The 22,650-nt window shown below is 48.3% G+C and overlaps 1 protein-coding gene across 1 annotated transcript in view; it reads right to left on the bottom strand.

Annotated features, from left to right (window-relative positions):
- EDEM2 (ER degradation enhancing alpha-mannosidase like protein 2) overlaps nucleotides 1-22,650 on the bottom strand; it is a 217,711-nt gene that overhangs the window by 44,258 nt on the left and 150,803 nt on the right. The window contains exons 8-9 of the mRNA XM_078652241.1: nucleotides 17,758-17,882; nucleotides 17,116-17,260 (exon numbers count right to left, since the gene is read on the bottom strand). Of these exons, the coding sequence (XP_078508367.1) occupies nucleotides 17,116-17,260; nucleotides 17,758-17,882 (270 nt within the window). The remainder of the gene's footprint in view (nucleotides 1-17,115; nucleotides 17,261-17,757; nucleotides 17,883-22,650) is intronic.

Genomic DNA, 22,650 nt, shown 5'->3' with positions numbered 1-22,650 from the left:
CCAAACACCACTGAAGACACCATCCGCCTGATGAACTCCATCCACTCAGGATCGCCATCCGACCCATGTCCCCACCACATTTTCAACAAAGCAGACTCCATTATCGCACCCCATCTCCGAGACGTCATCAACTGCTCCCTCAACTCCGCTACCTTCCTAAAAAGCTGGAAACATGCCGAACTCAGCGCCCTTCTGAAGAAACCCACAGCAGACCCCACTGAACTTAAGAACTACCGCCCCATCTCACTCCTCCCATTCCCTGCCAAAGTCATTGAGAAAGTCGTCAACAGTCAGCTTGCCACCTTCCTCGAATCCAACAAATCCCTCGACCCATCACAGTCCGGCTTCCGAGCCAAACACAGCACCGAGACCGCCCTCATCGCAGCAACAGACGACATTCGAAAACTACTAGACAACGGAGAAACAGTTGCCCTCATCCTACTTGACCTCTCCGCAGCCTTCGACACAGTCTGTCATTGCACCCTCATACAACGCCTCAGCAAAGTCGGAATACAAGGAAAAGCATTGGACTGGATCATCTCGTTCCTCGCCGGAAGAACCCAGAGAGTCCACCTCCCCCCTTTTAGATCAGAGGCCACCGAAGTCATCTGCGGCGTACCACAAGGATCATCACTCAGTCCCACCCTCTTCAACGTATACATGAGTCCCCTCGCATCCATCGCGCGCCAACACAACCTCAACATCATCTCCTACGCAGACGACACCCAGCTGATCCTCTCCCTCACCAACTTACACGAAGGAATGAAAGAAGTAGCCGAGTGGATGAAGAACAGCCGTTTAAAACTGAACTCGGACAAAACGGAAGTCCTCATCTTAGGTTCATCCCCCCCTGCCTGGGACGACTCATGGTGGCCACCGGCCCTGGGAACTGCACCCATACCTACAGACGACGCACGTAACCTGGGCTTCATCCTGGACTCCTCCCTCTCGATGACCAGACAAGTCAACGCCGTCTCATCATCATGCTTCAGCATCCTACGCATACTCAAAAAAATCTTCCGCTGGATCCCCACCGAAACAAGAAAGACGGTCACCCACGCACTGGTCACAAGCCGACTGGACTACGGAAACACCCTTTACGCCGGAACCACAGCCAAACTACAGAAAAAACTCCAACGCATCCAAAACGCCTCAGCCAGACTTATACTAGACATCCCCCGCCAAGCTCACATTTCCGGTCACCTTAAAGACCTCCACTGGCTCCCCGTCAACAAGAAAATAACGTTCCGTCTCCTCACCCACGCACACAAAGCCCTCTACGACCTAGGACCCGAATGCCTCAACACGCGCCTGTCCTTCTACACCCCCACCCGCCAACTACAATCGTCCAATCTAGCCCTCGCCGCAATTCCGCGCATCCACAGATCCACCATGGGGGGAAGATCCTTCTCCTACTTAGCGGCCAAGACCTGGAATTCTCTCCCCACCCACCTCCGCCTTACACAGAACCACCTCTCCTTCAGAAAACAACTAAAAACTTGGATATTCGATAAGTAAGTACCCCCCTCCCTCAAGCGCCTTGAGACCCTCTGGGTGAGTAGTGCGCTATACAAATGTTGAACTTGAACTTACAAATGTTGAACTAGACCAATCCGGTTTCATGCCTCAGCGAGCCACGCGTTTTACCCTACGACGCTTGGCCAATCGGATGGCCACGGTTCAGAGTAGGGAAAGCCCCCATCTGCTCCTTTCGTTGGACGCTGGGAAGGCATTCAATACCATTCATTGGCCCTTCATGAGATGCACCTTGGAAAAGTTTGGCTTTGTCCTAATCTTCAGGGATTGGTTGGCACTCCTGTATAATGCGCCTGAGGCTAAAGTCAGAGTTAACGGGGTGGTCTCGACGATTGGTCGATTCAATGAGGCACTAGGCAGGGTTGTCCCCTGCCTCCCCTACTATTTGCCCATATAATGGACCCTTTGGCCAGTGTAGTTCGAACTCATCAAGGTTTGGGGGGTTTCGCAGACGAGTCCCGATTCTTAGAAGAAGAATGCATATCGCTGTATGCGGACGATATTTTATATACGTCTCTGACCCAGCAGCGACACTCGCTAAACTGTTACAATTTTTTAAGAATATGGCCGACATTCCGGATATCGGATTAACTGGGGTAAGTCTACCCTGTTCCCCATAGCTGGAATGGTAGAGCCCCAAACTTATCCGAGTTGTTTACGGCTAATCACGGAGGGGTTCACTTACCTGGGACTCTATATTACCACTGAGGTAGCAACTAACTTAGAGCACAATATCAGACTAATTCTCTCGAACTTCCAAGAAGATGTCAAGAGATGGAGGAAACTCATCTTGACAATCATGGGAAAGGCCGCTATGTATAAGATGATCACACTACTGCAGTTGCTGTACATCTTGCAAAATACCTATTTTAAAATCCCAGAGACCGTGTTCACAACCCTCAATAGCGAGCTACTCTTACTTCTATGGGACAGGGCCCACGCATGAATAGCATTACAAATGGTACAGCAAAACCCCTACAATGGGGGGGCTCACCCTGCCGGATACCAGAGCATACTACAGAGCAGCCCATCTCATTGTAATTAATGAACTGAACCCCGCTCCAGGAGACCACCCCACCTACAGGCTGGAATGGCTACAATTTAAAGGGCGTGCACAATTACCCTTTATCTGTGGTGGCAAAGGCTACACTTGACTCCTATCAGCTACCCAACACGTGCTGGAGGCGTGGAAAAGTGCTGAGAAGCTAAGGAAATGGGACATGAAACTAACAAGGGAGACCCCGGTGTGGGAGGAAACTAGACTGACTGAAATTCGAAAACTGAGAGGTTTTAAACAGTGGGGTTTTGAGGGGAGGAGCCAAGCTCGCGTCCGAGATGGCCACGTTTTAGCTCGGCTCCGTTCACTCTCCTGTCTGCAAGAAATATCCTGTACTTTATCCTGCCCCGGGAAGAATTCCACGATGTGCAATGGAACGACGATAACTCACAGACACTTACCGTTTGTTCCGGTGGCTCCTGGGTGTCGCGGATCCTGAGCTACGCCCCTGTCTGCTTCGGGGCCTCCGGAGCGGCCGGACCTGGCACTCCCTGGCGGCGCCCGGGCTGGACGGGGCGTGGTGGCCGGCCCTTGGAGGTGGTGTGGAGTCGGTCGGAGGGGCCGATGTGCTAATAGACCGCTTGCGGCCTCCCGGGCCTGGTCCGGCGGTCCTGCTGCCTGGTGTTGGGGCGCTGACTTCCATGGACGGGGTTAACCGTACATCTGGCTCGTCTCCCCTTTGTTCTCCGGCCCGGCCATTTTGAGTTCCTCCGCCCGGACTCGGAGAACGGTGCCGGCGGCGTGTGGGGTGCCGGCGCATTGCCTTCTTCTGGTGGCTTCCCTTCCTGCCCTGGAGGCACCTCCGCTGGTGGTTGCCGGAATCCTGTTTTGCCACGCTGATATCCGGGCGGGGGTCAGTGTTTGCAGCGGCCCCGCCGGGCTTCTAAGATGGCGGCCGGCCCCATGACTCTCGGCCTCGCCGGGCCCGGCGTAGCGGGCCCGCCGCACGGCTCGCTTTCTGAATACTGTAAAGGTTATCCTACACTTGCCGACATCCTGGCCGCCCTGCGCTCCTGGGGGACGCCCATGGCCGCACCTGTCGCCATCCTGGATAGAGGTCCTTTGGCCGGGCCTGCCGGGCCCCTCCCGGTTTGTGCGGCGTCATCTCTGTTGTGTGCTGCCGGACCTTTCCTTGGGGTCGTGGACCTGGAAGCTGCTGTTGGTGTCGACGTCCGGGGGTCCGCTCCCCTTCTTCATCCTGTGCCTTCTTTTGCTCTGGAGGTGCCCCAGCCGGATCCCGAATTGACTGCCCACGATGGGTCTCCTTTTCCTCTTTTGCCTGACATGGCCGAACGAAGATCCTGTGACTGCGCCGCTGGACCGGCTTTCTCCGTATTCCAATCGGAACTGTGCCTGCTTTGCCTGAGGTGGTTACTGTACTTTCTGGATTATCCGTGTCGCGATCGCTATGACTTGAGTGTTTTTTTGATTCGAGTCCCTGTTCTTCACCTCCGGCTCAATGCGATCTGGTTCCTGGTTCGTTGGACTACTACAGTTGGCGAAAAACGAGGACAGGGTTGAACTGATCTTGCCTCTGTGGACTGTTATTTTGTGGTATGGTTGGGTGATCCCTTCATAATTGTATGATTATGTTTGCTACGTCTTTACGTTCCTGGAGCTTATCCGGGTGTTTACTATCTTCCCGTGGGCTCTGAGTGTTTTTGGGCGGGGGGGCGGGAGCTGAAGGGGTTTTGCTTATGTGGCTCCTCTCCCGCTGTTTTTCCCTGTTTTCCCTCCCCCCCCCTCCTTTTTAATCTACGTGATTCTTTCTTTCTATATTCTTCTATATTTCGGGTTCTAATTAGGGCGACAGGCACGCTGCTGGGGGGTAGGCCATAGCCTTCTGCAGGGGTGCAGGGTGGGCTGTGCGGGGTGGTGGGGGGGTCTATTTTATTGTATCTTCCCTTGTTCCTCTTTTTGGTTCTATGGCTCTCATCTATCCCCTAATTTCGTGGCGCGGTGTCGGCGAGTAGCCCCCCGGGGTGTTCGTGCTGGCATGGCCCTCTTGGTATATCTGCTGTCACGGTTCACTACGCATTCATTTCTCCTGTTGCCACTAGTTCCATGTGCCGACTTAGTATTGGGTGCTTTGTTAGCCGTGGGGGACATGCGCTGAGGCTGCGCCCTTACTTACTTTCCCCTCCCCTTTTTCCGATGTCCTCTTCCTCCCTTATTTTCCCTTTTCCCCCTCCTATTTTCCTTATTTCTCCCTTGGGTTGTTGTAACGGAGGGCTTCTAGTTTTGTGACCGTATTTTTCGCTGTTTTATTATTGTGTGCCCTGGTAGTGGTGGGAGGGTGTTGAGCAGCGATTGTGATTGTTCTTGATGTGGGACTCACGTTCTGCCTTTATCAAACTGTACGGTTCTTTTTGTCTTTTCCGGTATTCGAGACTTCGGCTTGCTCACGGCTCACCACGGCCCTCTGGACTTTACGGACTGTTATCCTGCTATACCCTATTTTCAATTATAAAATTAACCTACTTTTATCCTGTCCCGGATGGCGACTCGAAGACTTGCTACTTTTACCTTCCATATGAGCTATTTAGAAATCCTGTTGTCTCTCCTGTATTGCCTCGTATGACAATTTATTGTGGTGGCCGGCCCGGCGGGTTGTAGGCCCGTATCTGTGAGCGCCTTCTGTACAATAAAGGTTTTAAAAAAAAAAAAATAAAAAAAAAATAAACAGTGGGGTTTCATAGGGATCTCTAAAATAGGGGATGAATTGCAGGCAGGCACACTGGCCCCATTTGCCTCGTTGCAAGCCACGTATCAGCTACATGACACTCAAGCCTATGCCTATCTCAGACTAAAACATGCCTGGCAGGCGGAGGGACTGGATGCAATGAAACTGCCGGAATAAGCCCCATTAGAAGGTAGACTTTTACAGGAAGATATTTTAACTCAAGCCATCTCATTGACTTATAAAACACTGATTAACAATATGCCTGACAAACTAGGCCCTCTTCGGACTAAGTGGGAATTTCCCACTGGTCCACTAGAGGATATTGACTGGGAAGCCGCCCTTATGCACCCAAGAGAAGTAGCGATCAAACTATAACTATGGCTCATTCAGTATAAAATCCTGCATAGGACCTACTTTGACAGAGCACAACTTGATTCCATGGGGACAGCAGATAACCCAGATTGCCTTAGATGCCATACACAACACAGTACATTCATACACACCCTCTGGGAGTGCAGTAGGGATCAAACTTATTGGAACAATGTATACATATGTATACGTACTGTGTTGGTATCTAACCTCATGCTCTCTTTCAGAGGAACTGTTGATATATATTTTGCCCTATGCCAATTATGACTGCCCAACTACCAACTTTTATCGTGCATTCAAGACTTCTTTATAAATTCAAATTCTTAAAAATAAACTTGTTTAAAAATAAACAAAAGTAGGTCATGCTTCAACAGCGTTTCCAGTTCTTCCTCAACAGCTTCTTGCAAGTAGACAATGCCATTGAGTAACAGGGTGAATGTCTTCATTTGATGTGAAGTCGCACTTTTATGGTCTTAACCTTTCCCAGTCCATGAAACTGATGGGAACTGATTACGATGTCTGCATGAGCATTTATGTTGTAACTGATGGAAATCAGACCCATTTCTGCTTTAGTACCAAAACTGAGTAAACATTCACTTGACAAAGTACCTTTAAGAACCTGAATTGGTACTTATATCTTCGTTTTCTTGTGCACATGGTGGATTCAAAGGATTCTTGACTTTGCAAAAGCATGTAGGTAACCCCTGTGTATACTTTTGTCTTTGAAGGTGTGAGACCGGGCGCAGGCGATAGTTCATTGTACTTCTCAGCTGGCATGATTATGGAAGCACCACTATCGATGCTGAAACGTATAGAACAACCTTTTACCTTTAATGTGATCTTTTGACTTCTGGTGTCCTTTTTCTCTTCTAGACGTGATGTAGTTGGTTTCTCTTTTGTTCTTCAAACCATTATGAAATATTTTTCTTTACCACTGCCCTTGCACGTTTGCCCACTGGCGGGACATTTTCTTCGTGCAGACAGGAGAATTTGCATCGGAAAAAAAACAAAAAATCCAGAATCATCACTTTAAGGCCTTCAACCTTGTGTCTCTGCATTGCTTTTCATGGTCAATTCGGACTCACCCTGGCTACTCCAGTTTCCATTTCAGCAACTTGTCAATCTGCACTTTCTTCTGCTCTCACAGCCATGATTACTCTCTCCAGACTGAGTGTCTCACGCAGCATACGTCATCTGAATGAGTCGGAAATGCAACCATTGATGACTCTGAAACAAATGGCTTCTTCATCATTGAACTCATCGAACTTGCAATGTTTGATGAGGGCCTCCGGTCTGACGACAAACTCATTCATCATTTCTACAGCTTGCTGTCTAGCTTGGTTGAAGATTTGTACCTTTCACAGTCATCGTTCAGCATCAGACTGCACTTGATTACCAACGCCGCTTTAATCTGACAGTAAAATATTTCATCAGCTTGTGTACTTGGGTACTTTCTTTATTGCCTCTTGTCATTTGTTTCTACTAGTGTGCCGATGAAATCATCAAACTTCTCAATCCAGGCAGTACATCTGGCACCAATATTCAGTTTTTTAGTAATATCAAATAGAAGACGCGGAGTCAGGAAAGTGGTGGAGCCGTATTTCGTGCACCTTTCCACGGTAATTGAAGCCCTTCAATTCACGAAGACCTTTTGAGTTGTGCTGAGTGCACCGTGCAGCTTTGGTGGTATGCCAGTTCCGGGTACCAACAACTCCAGAAGCACAACCCCTGTGCGTTCAATTTGGTCGCTGCACATGATGTGGAGGTCAATTAGATCTCTTTACTCTAGATCTGGTGAAAGCACTTGTATTCTCTTTACCGGGCTGTCTTGGCCTTAACGTTTCTTGGTGCCTGTGTGGTTCTACTTTTGGTGCGCTCTTCTGGACTTGGCTATCGCAGCCTTCTGTGCTTCTCTGCACCTGGTTTTCTCTACCTTTAGCGCTATCGTACTGTATGTATACTGGCTCTGTATTATGTTGTGGCGCAGTACCTCTCCGTTCGGCCTCACCAGCAGGTTCCAAGCCCACTGTGACTGAACTTTCTAGAGGGCCTTTACCTTCCTCGAAATCCTTGTACTTCCTGGAGTGGTGCTTTGACGACACATTTGCTAACTGTCTACTGCTTCACTACAACTGAGACGCGCTTGGCATGGACAAGCAGTTTGCTGGACCTCAGCAAACTCTCAGGGAGAGCCCTCTCATTAATTTGGGTTGCTCGTTCGTTCATAAAACTTTATTTCGGCACAATTGGCCATAAAAAGCACAATTTAAGAATAACATTTTAAAAATGTATAAAATACAATAAATAGGGAACAAGACAAAGGATTTACATTCCACGCACTGGGGAAACTTCCCCAGGCATTAGCCATCCTATAGAGCGGAACATAAAGTGCATATGCTTTGGAGGCTGGTTCCAATAGTTGTTTGCTCCATACAAGTTTGAAAGTTGAGTAAACATAGAAGTAATGACTTAAAAGCTTAAAAAAAAGGGATTTACATAGCTGGCATATATGCCTCAAGTTATCACACAGTGCATAAATAAGACCACAGGCATTCGGGGGGAATTGCACATTCCGGGACAGGCATATTAGGTATTAATATTAATTCAATTAACTCCATAGCAGCCGCATAAATAGAAATTGGTACAAAAAGATCTGTTGAAACCTATCAAGGACTATTTAGAGGCTTATTCAAGATGGCTCTACGCATGCACCACATAGTGAATAAAAAGCGTTGAATTGAAAAGACAATGGGCATAGGTGTGTCAGATTTTAAAATCCTATACACGCTATGACAATGTCTCAACCCCAAGTTCCTGCAAAGTTGTAGTAGCCATCGGGACCTAGCCTTCCAGTATCCTTGGCAGAAAAATATCACATGAACATCAGTCTCATCTACGTTAAGGCACGCTGGACACTCTGTATTTGTGTGGCCCTCCCTCTTCTTTGTGAATGAACACAGCGGAAGGACTCCATACCTAAATTGCAGATAAAGCTTCTTAGCCAAGAGCGGCTGTATGTCGTCCAACACTGGTTCTAAAATATATATGGATTTAACTTCCAGGAACTCAGCCGTCAGTCTCCCCACTGAGGATCTCATCTCAAGCTGGGTGAGCTTATAGTCTCTATAGCTCAATTAGAGTTTTTCTGGGAGTTATTTGGGAGATTTCTTCTGCATTGTGCCACAGACTGCCCCTGCCCAAGTCCTCACATGTTTTCTTGACGTGTAACAACCAGGGCAACTTCCCTGCACCCCGCAACCCCATGACAACAATTTGTTCTTCTCTATAGGAGGCTGGTTCAGGGGTGGACCACAGGCACCTCCAGTGTTATAAGGGTCTGAGGGCAGCTTCTTTATCGATGGGTCTAATTCCCAGCTCCATACGTAGGGGTATTAAAGGTGTACTGGGTGGCAAACCAATGAGTTGTCTAGCAAATAGATTCTCAGAACGAGCTAGCTGGCCAGTTGAACAATGCCCCCATAGTTCGGCTCCATAAAGTGCAGCCGCCCTAGCCTGGGCCTCGTAGATTTCCACCGCAGGACTCACCCGTTTATCAGTGCATGTCCTATATAGTTTTAGAATACCCCCGTAGTCTGGGATAATTTTAAGCCTGATTTACTGATTTGGGCTCACCAATCCATTTTCTCCGTCAGTGTAATTCCCAGGTACTCAAAAATGGATACCCTCTCTAAGGGACTTCCATCCAAAGAAGGGCTTGGGCGGGTGGTATTACCCCCATTGAAAACCATGTACTTTGTTTTTTGGAAGTTAATTTCTAATCCCCGCTGTTTGCAGAAGACGCCAAAGTTATCCAGGGTTCACTGGATTCCCATAGGGGATTTAGCAAGCAAGAGGGTATCATGTGCAAACATGAGGGCAGAAATAGTGCATTTCGCCAACCTGGGAGCATCGATATTTACCCCGGCATTTAAAGATTCTACTAGGCCATTAATATAAAGGCAGAAGAGAGTTGGGGCCAGCACACAGCCTTGCCGGACCCTTCTCTCGACAGGCAGGGGAGATGATAGTTTGCCGTTTTTGCCAAATCGAATTCGGGCAAAGTTGCTCTGATGTAAACCTTTTAACTGGTGGCAAAGATACTCTGGTACACCCATATCTAGTAGAGTTGCCCAGAGTTTGTCGATTGGTACCAGATCGAAAGCTGACTTAAGGTCTACAAATATGAGGTAGAGGATGCCACCCTCTATACTAACAGTTTTCCAATGAACCATCTGTAGCCTTAGGATCTGGTCAATTGTTGATATCCTTGCTCAAAAACCGGCTTGGGGGAGGGGGGGGGCGGGGGTAAGGATGTTATTTTCCTCCATCCAGTTTTGGAGACTCCCAATAGGACACGTGCAAAGATATTTTGGCTTACATCTATCAAGCTAATTTGGTGATAGTTGGTAGGTAAAAGCGCAGAGCCTTTTTTGTAGATCGTATAATTTCGGCTCCTGCCCATGTTGTGGGAATCGCCATACCTTGGAGAACTGCATTGAGCAGGGTAGCTAGGTAAGGGGCCCAAACAGTCGGCTCAGAGCGGAAAAGATCACCAGGGATCTCATCCAGCCCTGCGGCCTTTGCTGGTTTAATCATGCCCAGGGCCTCGGAAACTTCTCTTAGCAAGATTGGTGGAGTTTCTGCGAATATCGTGCAAAGGGACGGTATGGGTCTGTGAATTTGACCTTCCCCCATCATCAAGCCTTGAGTAGAGTGATTTAAAATGGGCCTTCCACACTTCTTCGCTAATATTGGGTTCTATGGCTAATTTGCCCTCCTGAGACCCTGAGTTGATGATATTCCAGAAGGTCCTTAGGTCGTGATTTGATAAGGCACTTCTGAGCTCGCCCCACTTTTGCGATTCCCAACTTTTTTTGGTCTTGGCAATGGCATTCTTGTATTTTGCCCCCGCGTCTTTAATCGCTGGCCTGACATTGCTTTTAATGGCGATGATAAGAACATTTTTAGCCTTACAGCAGTTTGAATTAAACCATGGGTGTTGGGATTTTTTGGTCGCCCTAGATTTTTTGTTTAAGTAGAAAAATGTGGCCATGGCGGAAAACAGCTCATGGTGATTTTTAGAGATGATTGAATTATAAATAGACGTGCCTTTGTCTCTGCAGCTTGATATGCAGCTGAAAAATATGGGAGGATTTGTTGGTAGAGGGGGCCAGTTTGTCTTCTGACTGGGCAAACTCGCCCCAGCAAACTCTCCTACCTCCGTTGGACTGAATCAGGACGGTATCTGGGACTGGCAATTTGGCAGATGGATTCTTAGCAAAGGGTGTAATTATTACTAGGATGAGGGCGTTATGGTTGCTATCATGGCGCGGACTGATTTTAAAATCTAACACTTTATGCCATGATTTCACATCTACCATGATGTAGTCAATAATAGAAGTGTGCCCCAGTCTATTGAAGGTATAAATCCCAGGCAAGTCGGATAGGGTGTGTCCATTACAAGCTCTCAGAGAGAGGTTTAATGTGAGGGTGCTTATCTCTAGCGCTAATGGGATCCATACCCTTATTGGGCTCTAGGATGGACCAGAAGGAATTCTCTTCACAGAGAGTGCCGGGGACCATGCCATTCAGGGGTTCAAACTGGCAGTTAAAGTTGCCGCCAATGATTACCCAAAAGTTTGCGGGGATAGTTGTAAGACAGGTAGCTAATTGGTCGAGTCTGGAGGACTCTTTCCCTCTTGGTACAGGGCGAGAATATACGTTAATTAAAACTATGTTTAACTCTATGTGAGAGGTAAGGAGTACACAGAGGATGTCACGGGAAAAACTCTTCAACTGTTTTGCCTGGCAGCCCAGGTGTACTGCAACCCAGGTACACAGGCCTGCCTCCAGAAGGCCTGCCTTTCCCTGCATGAGTGGCTGGAATACTAAATGATGCGTAGCCCAATCTATATGTTTCATCTTTGGCCTATGTCTCTTGGAACATGCAGACTTCGTGCTGCTCTATGAAGCGACCCCAGTCAGGACTATCCAGTTTAGAGGGTAGTCTAGCTACATTCCAGGAGAGGATTTGTAAGCTAGCGTGGCCCGTTTGGTATATTGAGCAAGGGGGGTTTGTGACTTCATTCCCCTGACTACCCGGGGGGAGTTGGCAGTACTCTACTCGCTGTACTGTACTAGATCCATTGGTTGGATTGTGGGTGCCACTTCGAGTAGGTGAGGTATATGCTACGTCCCTCTGTGCTGTGATCGAGGTCTGCGAGTCCTGCAGTGAGGGATCAGGGGTTAGTGGATTGATGCTAAGGTGACTCGTTTGTGGTCCTGATTGACCTAGACTTTTCATCCTCATATTCCGATACCAGCCCCAGGTTCTGCTTTGATGATCTTTCCATATGTGTTCGGATCCTTTGAAGTACCCCCAGCTCACTGACTTGGTTGAATACTTCTGGTGGGGGTTCCTCACTCGTGAGTCAATCTACTGCTACCAGAGGGTTGAATCAATTTGCGAACCGGAATGTTAAAAAATATGGGGGATGGGTGACCCTGTCCTAGTGGAGAGAAATGGTTTTCCTGTGGCCAATCTCCCCACCAATGACCATGTCTGTTTCTTGCTGGTGGGATAAGGGCAGGGGGATAAAAATAGCCTAACGGTAAAGAACTAATGCCTCCCCTGTCCCTCTGATGTAAACGATCCAACAGAAATTACACAAGCGCTATGTTTTTAAAGTTTATCACAACGCAATCACCAGGAATGTCTTTGGGTCCCCAGCCTACCCAGCCCACTCTGCGAACCATGGTAATTTCATTTATGTCTCTATAGAAGAGTTTTTTGTGGCTAGCTAGCCATTGTGTACATTGTTTTTTTTTTTTGTTTAAATTTATTTAATTGAATTTTCCAGCAGTTAACATGGTGCAATGCCACTTGGCCAACTAACGTACCCATATATTGCTCCCCCTCCACCCAAATGGGGGGGCCCACCTCTGACTCCAGGGGGGCCAATGTATCCGTGCTAGCGGGAAACGATGGGCCATCTAAGATAAGTGCATATAACCCCCCGAAACACCAACTCCCCCTCCCCCCAACTGTGCCCCTCCCTCCCCCCCTGCCACCCCCCCCTCAGGTGTGTCGCTGTGCCCCTCCCACCCTATCGCCGAGAGCGAGTATCTGGAATCACGGTTGGGTGGAGTCACTCCTCCCGGCAAATGCATCTGCGAGTCGTAAAACCCTAAGATACTTTGGACAGGTCAGTGCCGTGAATTCTCCAGCCAGTAACGCAATGAGAGGCTGCCACGTGGTGACGAAGGAGTCCGCTGACTGTGTGAGTGTCGCCTGTATTCGTTCCATGCCCAAGATGTACCACAGCCTATAAAGCCACCCCGTACGTGTAGGTGTCCTCGTAGAGCCCCAAAGGGAAAGGATGTGATACACCGCTGCCCCCACCGCTAACCCCATCTGCTTCCCCTTGAACGATTTAAGTGGAAATGTGAGAGGGTTGGGGAGACCAAGTATGGTGTAGGCTGGAAACAGGGAAATCTCTGTTTCGAAGTGTTTGTCGATGTCGGAAAGCACAGCCTTCCAGTATTCCGTGAATTCCTTACATTCCCACAATAGATGGGATAATGTCCCCACCTGGCCACACCCCCTCCAGCAGGCCGAACTGCGCGCGGGTTGCCTTGATGAAGCCTCTCCGGGGTAAGGTGCCAAAAATATGTGATCTTAACTGCTGATTCCCTGCTCGCCACGTTCCTGGCGGTGTGGTGGGCTCTGTAATAAATGTCTTGCCATTCTTTGTCTGTAAAGGTTCGGCCAAGCTCCTTCTCCCAACGCCCTGACCAGCAGAACGCGAGGTAGGTGGGGGTGGGCTCAGCATTTTATACAGATCCGAGATCGCTTGCCTGTCCAACTCTTTCGTGACTAACCATTTCTCGTGCTCTGTAAGCCGTCTGTCTGCCAATGGCATGACGTCGTTGCCCATGAGCCAATGTCGAATCTGGAAGTATTGAAAGCGCTTTGTCACTATCAGGGTATAGTACATTTGTTTTTTAAGTCGGAATATGACTCTCTTCCCTCCTTATTCAACTCCGGGACACCTGCTAGTATGACTACGTAGGGGGCTGACTCCAGGGGAAGGTTTATAGATGGAAGAGTTAACCCTGACACTTGTCTGACCTCCTGGGGAACATTTTTATTCCCTGGCCTCTCGCGAAAAGTGTTGCTTTCTAGGGGTCTAGGTAAGGTCTGGGCGTTCTTTCCTCCTGCCTGTACCCCCTGTTTGAGTACCTGGTGATTTAAACTAGATCCTTTTCCTAGAACAGCATTAGTTAAACCATTTCCCCCACCTTCCTGGTTGCAATGGGATATTGGATTAGGGGTTGGTATACAGTTAGTCGCTAGGGATTATACCTGGCAGGGCCAGATTTTTATTTGCAGGTTTAGCCGGTTCCTTTGTACTCAGTGCTGCATCGGTCTTGTCCATCCATAGCTCGACTAGGTTTGCAAGCTTGTCCACCCTTTCCCACAAGTTTTTTAGCTCATCCTTCACAATGGTCCTCACTTGAACCTGTAAGTCCACCATCACGTCCATAACCCAGGCTGGCTGCTCCAGGTCGGAGTATAAAGGTGTGTCCAAACCAGCCTCCCCGGAATCACCCGGCATTGCGTGGACCATAGGTAGTTTTTTCGCTTTTGGCCCAATGAAGCCACACTTTTGGTTTTCTTGACTTTCGGGCGAGCACCCTCTCGATGAAGTACGTCTGCATTGACCGCCGCACGGGTCCTTAGGGGGGAGGTTGGAAGTTCTTGGGGGGTGGATACTGGGGAGCCTGATACATCATGCAAGCTAATGGGTTGGGCAAAGTCAGGAGTGAAAGACAAGCATCTTTCAGTTAGTTAAGTCTTAGTAGCAACTACTCCAATTGCTCTCTGTAGCATTCTGTCAATGGAAGTTGGTTGGAGCGAAGAGGACAGTTGTGGGTGTGCTATGATTGATTTCCCCACACCGATCCGCCTACCCATGTTTATACTCAGAATAGGCTAACAATTGAACAAAAGATTCCTGGAACAGGAATAACTGATCTTGCAAGATGTTTCAACTGAGTCAGAATCTTAAAGCACTGCAGGGGTCTCCACAAAAAAATTAAAACCAAGAGTGATGGCCCAGCCCAGCCTCTTCCGGCCACTGACGGGCAGAGGCTGCTTGTCAGTACCCCAGAGCCAGGAAAGAGTCCCAAGCTGCGGGAGGGCTGCAGTGTTTTTATCGCGCCTCCTGGCGCGCTGGCAGCATCACGGAAGAGCAAGGGCCTCTGGGAGCTGTAGTTTTTGTCGGGCCGTTCCCCTCACGGCCGAAGATGAAAGTGACCAGCCATTCCCCTCACTGCAGCAGCGGAGGCTGCTTGTCAGTGCCCCAGAGCCAGGAAAGAGTCCCGTGCTGCGGGAGGGCCGCAGTGTTTTTATCGCACCTCCTGGTGTGCTGGCAGTGTCACTGAAGAGCAAGGGCCTCTGAGACCTGTAGTTTTCGTCAGGCCGTTCCCCTCACGGCCGAAGATGAAAGTGACCAGCCGTTCCCCTCACGGCAGCAGCGGAGGCTGCTTGTCAGTGCCCCAGAGCCAGGAAAGAGTACTCTTCTGTAGGCCTGGTGGCGTAGTGCTGAGTGTACAGGGTGTTGGGCCCAAGGGTACCGTCGGGTCACATGCACGTATCGTTTACCAGTGGAGAGTTGCTTCGGAGGAGAGATACGTGTCTAAGCCTCGGAGCCTGAACCCGTTGCGCTGAGCCGGGGTTGATTGATGGCGTTGCGGCAGGGGAGTGAAAGAGAGGAAGTTCGTGCTTGTGGCGTTGATTTGGGCCCAGGGTATGGCTCTGAATATGCCCCTACAAGTACTGCAGTCTACTTAAAGGTGGCATGTGCAGACCACTTGGTGGTAGGTGGGCCAGGCCTCGTGGGCCGAAGGGTGCTGTGTATGCCGAGTGAGCGCCGCAGGGGTATGTCACAGTGTCGGCTAGGAGTTCACAATGCTGCCGCAGGGTATATTGGGTCGGGGCTACCCCCAGCTGCCTTAGATGGTTGGTGCAGGTTTCGATGAGGGCTACCGCGGTGGTGTAGTGAGGTGAGGCAGTGTATCAGGTCGGTGGGGCTCTCACCTGCGATGTTGAGGTAAGCTGGCCTTCCGATGTGGAGAAGCCATCCGGGCAGGGATTGCAGGCTCGGTGCGGGAGGTCCACACCCGCAGGGCTGATGTAAATGGCGGCAGCAAGTGTGGTGGCTCCAAAGTGGAAACGAGAGGCCCAGCAATTTGAAGGAAGGATGCAAGGGATCGCGCAGTTCAGGCTTCGGTTCCCCTGCTGCAGGGTCCCAGCAGCTGGCCAATTGCACAGTTCGCTCCTCGCCTCGGGTTGCAGATTCCCTAACTTATCACCGGTTGTAGCGTCCTCCCCAGCCTGATAGCAAGCAAATGACTACGCCACATAGAGCTCCGTAGTGCAAATCTTTATTCTGCAGAGTGCAAATATTTCACTTTATTTCAGTGGACATCCCCCCTGCCTTGTAAATGTCAGCCAGGAGTCTCGGACACAGACTATCAGATAGAGAGAAACGACCCCAGGACGCACCCGCCTGAGAGTCTCTGTCCGAGACGCCTACCTACTCCATACCCAATACAGATGGGTTCGTATTGTATTTCTGCATATCAGCATCCTTTACAGTGTTGCTTCCTCATTGATCAGTCACCTCACCACCGCTTCTAGTGTGCATTTCATACCGTGATTTTACCAACAAGGGTTTTAGGAACTCGACCTGAATCATCCGTCCTTTTATGGTCCAGAGCCCTGTCGCGTTGGAATTATCACCGACTGAGCGACCTTCGGATCTTTTTCAATCTTGTACAGCCCTGAAGAGTCGTAGGCAGACTGTCCCACACACGACGAAACACGTGTCGGCTGGTTCTTCATATGTCTGAACATTAAAGACACCTCACCTCAATGACGAAACTGTTGTTTTCATTTCAAGAAACTATACTACATTTGTGTTTTCCATGCTTTTGTCTCCTACGTTACATTTGATTTATGCTATAATTTGATTTAACTCATGTTAGAGTGTGCATGGGCATTCTGCTTTTCGGATCAATAAAAGGCATTGCCAATTACAATGCCAATAGCTCAAACTTGCGTGAATGTGAGACCTATTGCATTGCAAATGCTTGTTTCTTCTTGTCATTTAGGAACAGGAAAATATTAAAAACATCTTCTTTCAAGGAAGGGTCATTCTTAAAATAAAAACCGCTCAAAAACTGGGGAAGTGCTGCATAATGGATGGAAAGAACAGCATTTGGTTGATGAAGCATGTGCAGGTGGGAGGGCTCTGTCACAGGGAGAGAAGCTTGTGCTGGCAGAACCGTTCATGTGGCATGAATTCATCTGGTAACTACACAATTAAATCTTAGTCAGAAACAGAATTTTTGTTAGTCTACAGAATCCAGAGATATGCTTAACAAACACGGACCTCTTACTTACCAGGCCTCAGGGGATAGCCCTCACGTTTGTCAACTGTGAAGCCCTGCGTGATGCTGTAGAACTCCGGCAGACCCCCATACTGCTTCCAAACAGTGTAGTAATTCAGGAATGTTTTCATAGCACTGTCCATATCACCAATGAGGCTCTAACGGGGAGCAAAATTAAAATATGGTAGAAATCAAACACCTAATAATCAGGCGCAACAGGGGGACAGTCAGGAAGAGACATGTTCCCGTGGGGTCTAGATGTAGAAATGCTAACTATTATGGTCTGCAGTCGGTTAATCTGTACATTTGTAGTATTTGCCTTTGGCTAACAAATCATGTTTCAACAGCTGTTATCTGCGGGATCAGCGTAGATTGGATAAACTATCGATTGCAAATATCAAATTCACATTTTGTGCGCCAACAAGGGAACATACGGTCCCAAATGAGCCTGGGAACAGCATTAACTGCTATTTTAAAATGTTTTTGCCACGACAGATTGGTAGACAGGGCAAAGAAACAAAATAAGTTCTAAAATAAGCCTTCTTAAACATGCATCATTAGAGGTACTGTTTAACCCGAATACAAAGCCCTCTAGAGAAAACCATACGTGCACTATACTAAACCAGAAATACATTCTGTGAACATGTCTACTTGCCTGTAAACCGGGCCAGAAGGCTTCCAGTGACTGAAAAACAGGCATGGACACAGTTCCTTTGTACATCTGCACCCACAGGTACCAGTCATCAAACTTCGTGTAACTCTTTATAGCACTGTTGTACTCTAAAACAGAATGACAGGTAATGAAATATGTAATTTTAAAGATTACAGTTGCCTCTATTTTGGCTGCATTGTTCCTATTGTGCAAACTCTTTTCCATTACAACGTAGAAGCATCTCTTCACTTTCCAACAACCCCTAAAACTGTAAAATGATTTACAAAAGAGGTCTTTGATTTAGTACCGCATTTATTTGTATTTCGGTAAATCAAGTGACAACGTATGGTGCAAAGATCAAAGGAAACAAGACCCCCTAATTTCCAAAAATGTGAAAAAAAATCCACATCAAACTATTGCAAAAAAGATTTGATCAGCACACATAAAGGGGAAAAGAGCCGTTCTAAACAAGATATGGTCATTGCAAATTGCTTTTATTGTACACATTTTCTTATCTTCACAGGTAGCCAACGTGTTTCGTCTTATTTAAGGACTACTTCAGGACTCATCAAATGTCCTTTCTACTGTGTTGAGTCTCTCCTCTCAGATCAGGCGCACCTGGCAATAATCCTGTCTCTCTACGGTGTAAGAGTTCTTAATCCAAAGACGTTCCTGTCCTTCTACATTCATTGAGGGTGTCTGGTATAATAAGCAGCATCAGTAGCTGTACTTTCTTATTAGGAAATTCTCAGGCGCATCGATATTGCTGGTCAAAATCTTTGACCGATGTACGGTCATATTAAACCATAGCTGAGCAATGCATTCAAAACATTTGTCCCTTTTCCGTGTTCTTTTCCCCTTTATGTGTGCTGATCAAATCTTTTTTGCAAACCCTGAAACGGCTTTACATCTGTTAAAGAAGAGCACTAGTCACCGGTACACAAACTCGTGCATAGGAAATACACGTCATACCTCCTGGCTTGGCATATGGACGCTTGAAAGTTCTCCTTATGATAACAGGAGTCACATGATGGCGTGTGTCTTGGACTGATGGCTGCGGGGTCGGTGGGGTGGTGCTGCTTGTTAGAAATGTACACATAACAGATTCCATAGCAATTAAAAAACAAGAATAGGCATAGCATAGCAAATAGGTCTCGCCTTTGGGACCTTAGTGTTGACCTAAGTGTTTAGCCAAGCAGCACATTATCCTGGGTGGTTCAATTATAGCTACATTTCTGAATATGTGTAAGGTTATATCAAGCTGAAATTGGAAAGTGTAGAAGCTTGCGGCATTGGAAGCAGTGTCGGATAGTGTGCAGTGATGTTAGGGCAGCCAAGGGAAGCTTGCAGAAGTGAGGAACGTGTGGAAGCTCGCAGCATTGGGAGCAGTGTCGGATAGTGTGCAGTGGTGTTAGGGCAGCCAAAGGAATCTTGCAGAAGTGAGGAACGTGTGGAAGCGCGTGGCATTGGGAGCAGTGTCAGGTAGTGTGCAGTGGTGTAAGGGCAGCCAAGGGAAGCTTCAGAAGTGAGAAACGTGTGGAAGCTCGGGTCATTGGGAGCAGTGCGGGCTAGTTTGCAGTGGTTTTAAGGCAGCCAAGGTAAGCTTGCAGAGGTGAGGAACGCATGGAAGCTCACGTCATTGGGCGCAGTGTAGGCTAGTTTACAGTGGTGTTAGGGCAGCCAAGGGAAGCTTGCAGCAGTGAGGAACGTGTGGAAGCTTGTGGCATTGGGAGGAGTGTAGGCTAGTTTGCACTGGTGTTAGGGCAGCCAAGGGAAGCTTGCAGAAGTGAGGAATGTGTGGAAGCTCGCGCCATTGGTTGCAGTGCGGGGTCGTTTGCAGTGGCGTTAGGGCAGCCAGGGGAAGCTTGCAGAAGTGAGGAATGTGTGGAAGCTCGTGTCATTGGGAGCATTGTAGGTCAGTGTGCAGTGGCGTTAGGGCAGCCAAGGGAAGCTTGCAGAAGTGAGGAAAGTGTGGAAGCTCGCGCCATTGGGACGGGTGTAGGGTAGTTTGCAGTGCTGTTAGGGCAGCCAAGGGAAGCTTGCAGAAGTGAGGAACGTGTGGAAGCTCGCGCCATTGAGACGGGTGTAGGGTAGTTTGCAGTGGTGTTAGGGCAGCCAAGGTAAGCTGGCAGAAGAGAGGAACGTGTGGAAGCTCATGTCATTAGGATAAGTGTTGTGAAGCTTGTAATGGTGTAGGGGCAGCTAAGAGAAGCTTGCGGACGTAAGTCCCGTAAGCAAAAATACAAAATCAATCCCAAAAAGAAAACACATTTTTGGGTGGAGTCCGCGGAACAGTCCCCCTTGTGTACCTCTGATTAAGTGTTTTCCTCCTCTCCTGTCTCCAAAACAGAGGTGGGCACAGAACAGCTGCTGTCTCCCACCAGTGAGTTTGATTGACAAAATATTGAGATTAGACCAAGCCTTTCCTCCTGCTATTGGTCTTGGTCGGCACATGAAAGAGAACAAAGGCAACAAGCAGTGCTGCATTTCGCTTCAGGCCACGCCAGGCTGGAGCAGCAGAGCGAGGAGGGAGGGAGGGAGGGAGTGAGCACTAGGGGTCGGCGGCCTCAGAGTGTTCTAAGAGCAGCTCCTGAAGAACCACACTGAAACAAGCATTTACAATGCAATGGTTTCGCCTTTGGAATAGTTTGAGATATTGGCATTGTAAATGACAAAATTTGTATTTCTGTGTTGGTTTTGAAAACAGATAAATACATGGCATTGTCATTTACATTGCCATTAGCTTAATCTCTCGCAAATGCAAGACCTATTGCATTGCAAATGCTTGTTTGATGAAGTGTGAGAGCCAGGATCTGAACGCAGGAGTCATGCCTCGTGTCAAATTACCCTCTAGCATGTCTGCTGTGCCCTGAGAACAGTTTTGGCTTACAGAAGGATTAATAATCCTCTTTCTGTAATACTGAATGCAGTTCCATTCTTGCACGTCTGGCCCCATACAAATGAAAGAATTCCTTTGCCCATATTCCATATTACTGGAACATGCGTACAGTCAGAGGTCCAGGGAAAACTCTAAATGAGCGCTGTGCAGGAGGTGGCGCACATAAAGGACTATGCAGGATGCCACTTGGTAGGAAGTCAGGAGGACTCAAGAAAGAGACCATATCAGGCAACCAGGGTGAATGTGCACATACAGTGACAGTGCGGGCGGGGCTAAGCTTCTAGTATCCACACATAGGGACTCAGCCCCTGAGCAATTAGCCTATTCGCTGCGGCGGACATTCTGCTGCAGTACTGAAAACTAGCCACCACTTAACACCATTTATCCACAAGTCATTGAACTAAAGTGCGCTAACAGCACTTTTCGAGCAGCGCCAGCGAGCTACTCTGCTAATCAATTCAGCCCATGCGGAGTGCTGGATTGAGCAAAAGCAACCATGAACACTAAAAATAAACCAAACAGGAGCAAAAATCTCGATTTATGGTATGTGTAGAACAGGATGCGGCGTGGAAACCAGCATATTCTCGCCATTGGCGGCTTAGACGCCCATTACGCCATCCCTAAAACAAAGTTATCCTCCATGCAAACTAATAAAAAGTAATAGAAGAAAAAATATATAATTGAACAGGACAGAAAACATTTTTGTGTGCACAGTTGTACATTATGTAATAGTGAGCATGCGGAAAGCCCTGTGCATAGCTGCAAGTATAAATTCGCAAATGTTTTTCATTCAGGAGTGTTACAGAAAATCTGTGATTGTGAATTCTAAGATTCTGAAATCTCTAAGCCAAGTATTAGAAGATAACTTATAGCAATTGGACCATTATTGCACGGCACACAATATTTTTTACTATAAAAAAGCCAAGTCTGTTGGCTTTGACAATATTTGTTTTGCAATATTTGCTTAACAGCTCACAGTCCAGACATCAAAGCATTACGACTGTAACTTTTTTTAACCTTCGAAAGAACTAAAAACAGGATGCTGCGTTGTTCCAAATGGAACCGAAAAGGCAAACTTTTTTTTCGTTTTATTGTTTGTTTTTCTCCCTAAAACATTTTTGTGTAAACAAACCTGACAAAGAAGGCGCCAAACTTGAGACACCAGAATAAACTGTAAACTACATGGAAGCCTCGTGCAGAGGCCACAGCGTAAAACTATAAAATTCATCCCCCGGTGCCAACCGGAGTCCTTCTGCAACCACCGCGATGCCCCCAAAAATGAAATAAAACAATAAACTTTGTCAGTGTCCTCATACGGCTCGACCGGAGTCCTTTTGCAACCACCGTGATGCCCCCAAAAATGAAATAAAACAATAAACTTTTTCAGTGTCCTCATACGGCTCGAAACGTTTGACAATAAGGAGCCATGTAGAAATAAAAAATAAAAATAGACGCTGCATCTTTAAAGACCACGGCTGCGACATTTTTCGAGTTTAACAATGGAACATTTCCGAGTGTTTCCCTGCAGCGGCCTGCCAAGCATTGGCAGCGGCAGGAGAGCGAGCAGAAACTTGTTCCGTTCGGCCCCGGACAGGCTTCACAACTTCCTTCCTGACTTCTAATTGAACAGATAGAGGAGAGCAGCAGGGCTGGGGCGGCCAGGGGACCTCTGCAGCGCACCGGGGGCCGAGGTGGAGAGCCACCTATGAGGCAGGGGCGGAGCCTGGCCGGGAGGAGGACGGAGGGGCTGGGGCCTGCCCGCGGCTCCCTCCCGGGAGGAAATTGACTCCGCAGGCGGCAGGGAGGAGCAGGCAGCAGCTGCAAGCAGCTGCGTTCCTGCTGCTCAGGGCGGCTCCGGCCAGGCACTGATGGGACCTTGAGCCCGGGCAGGCTGCAGGAGCCCGGGGGGCCCGCTCCAGAACCCTCGCATCACACCGCAGGAAAGGGCTTGCGTGTTGTGAGCGCTTGCATTCTTTTGTGAGCGGGAGGAGGCGGAG

This window comes from Lissotriton helveticus, chromosome 7, assembly GCF_964261635.1.
Source record: "Lissotriton helveticus chromosome 7, aLisHel1.1, whole genome shotgun sequence".
Classification (NCBI taxonomy): domain Eukaryota; kingdom Metazoa; phylum Chordata; class Amphibia; order Caudata; family Salamandridae; genus Lissotriton; species Lissotriton helveticus.
The sequence above is the reverse complement of the archived record's forward strand: the minus strand, read 5'-3'. Positions and strand labels throughout refer to the sequence as shown.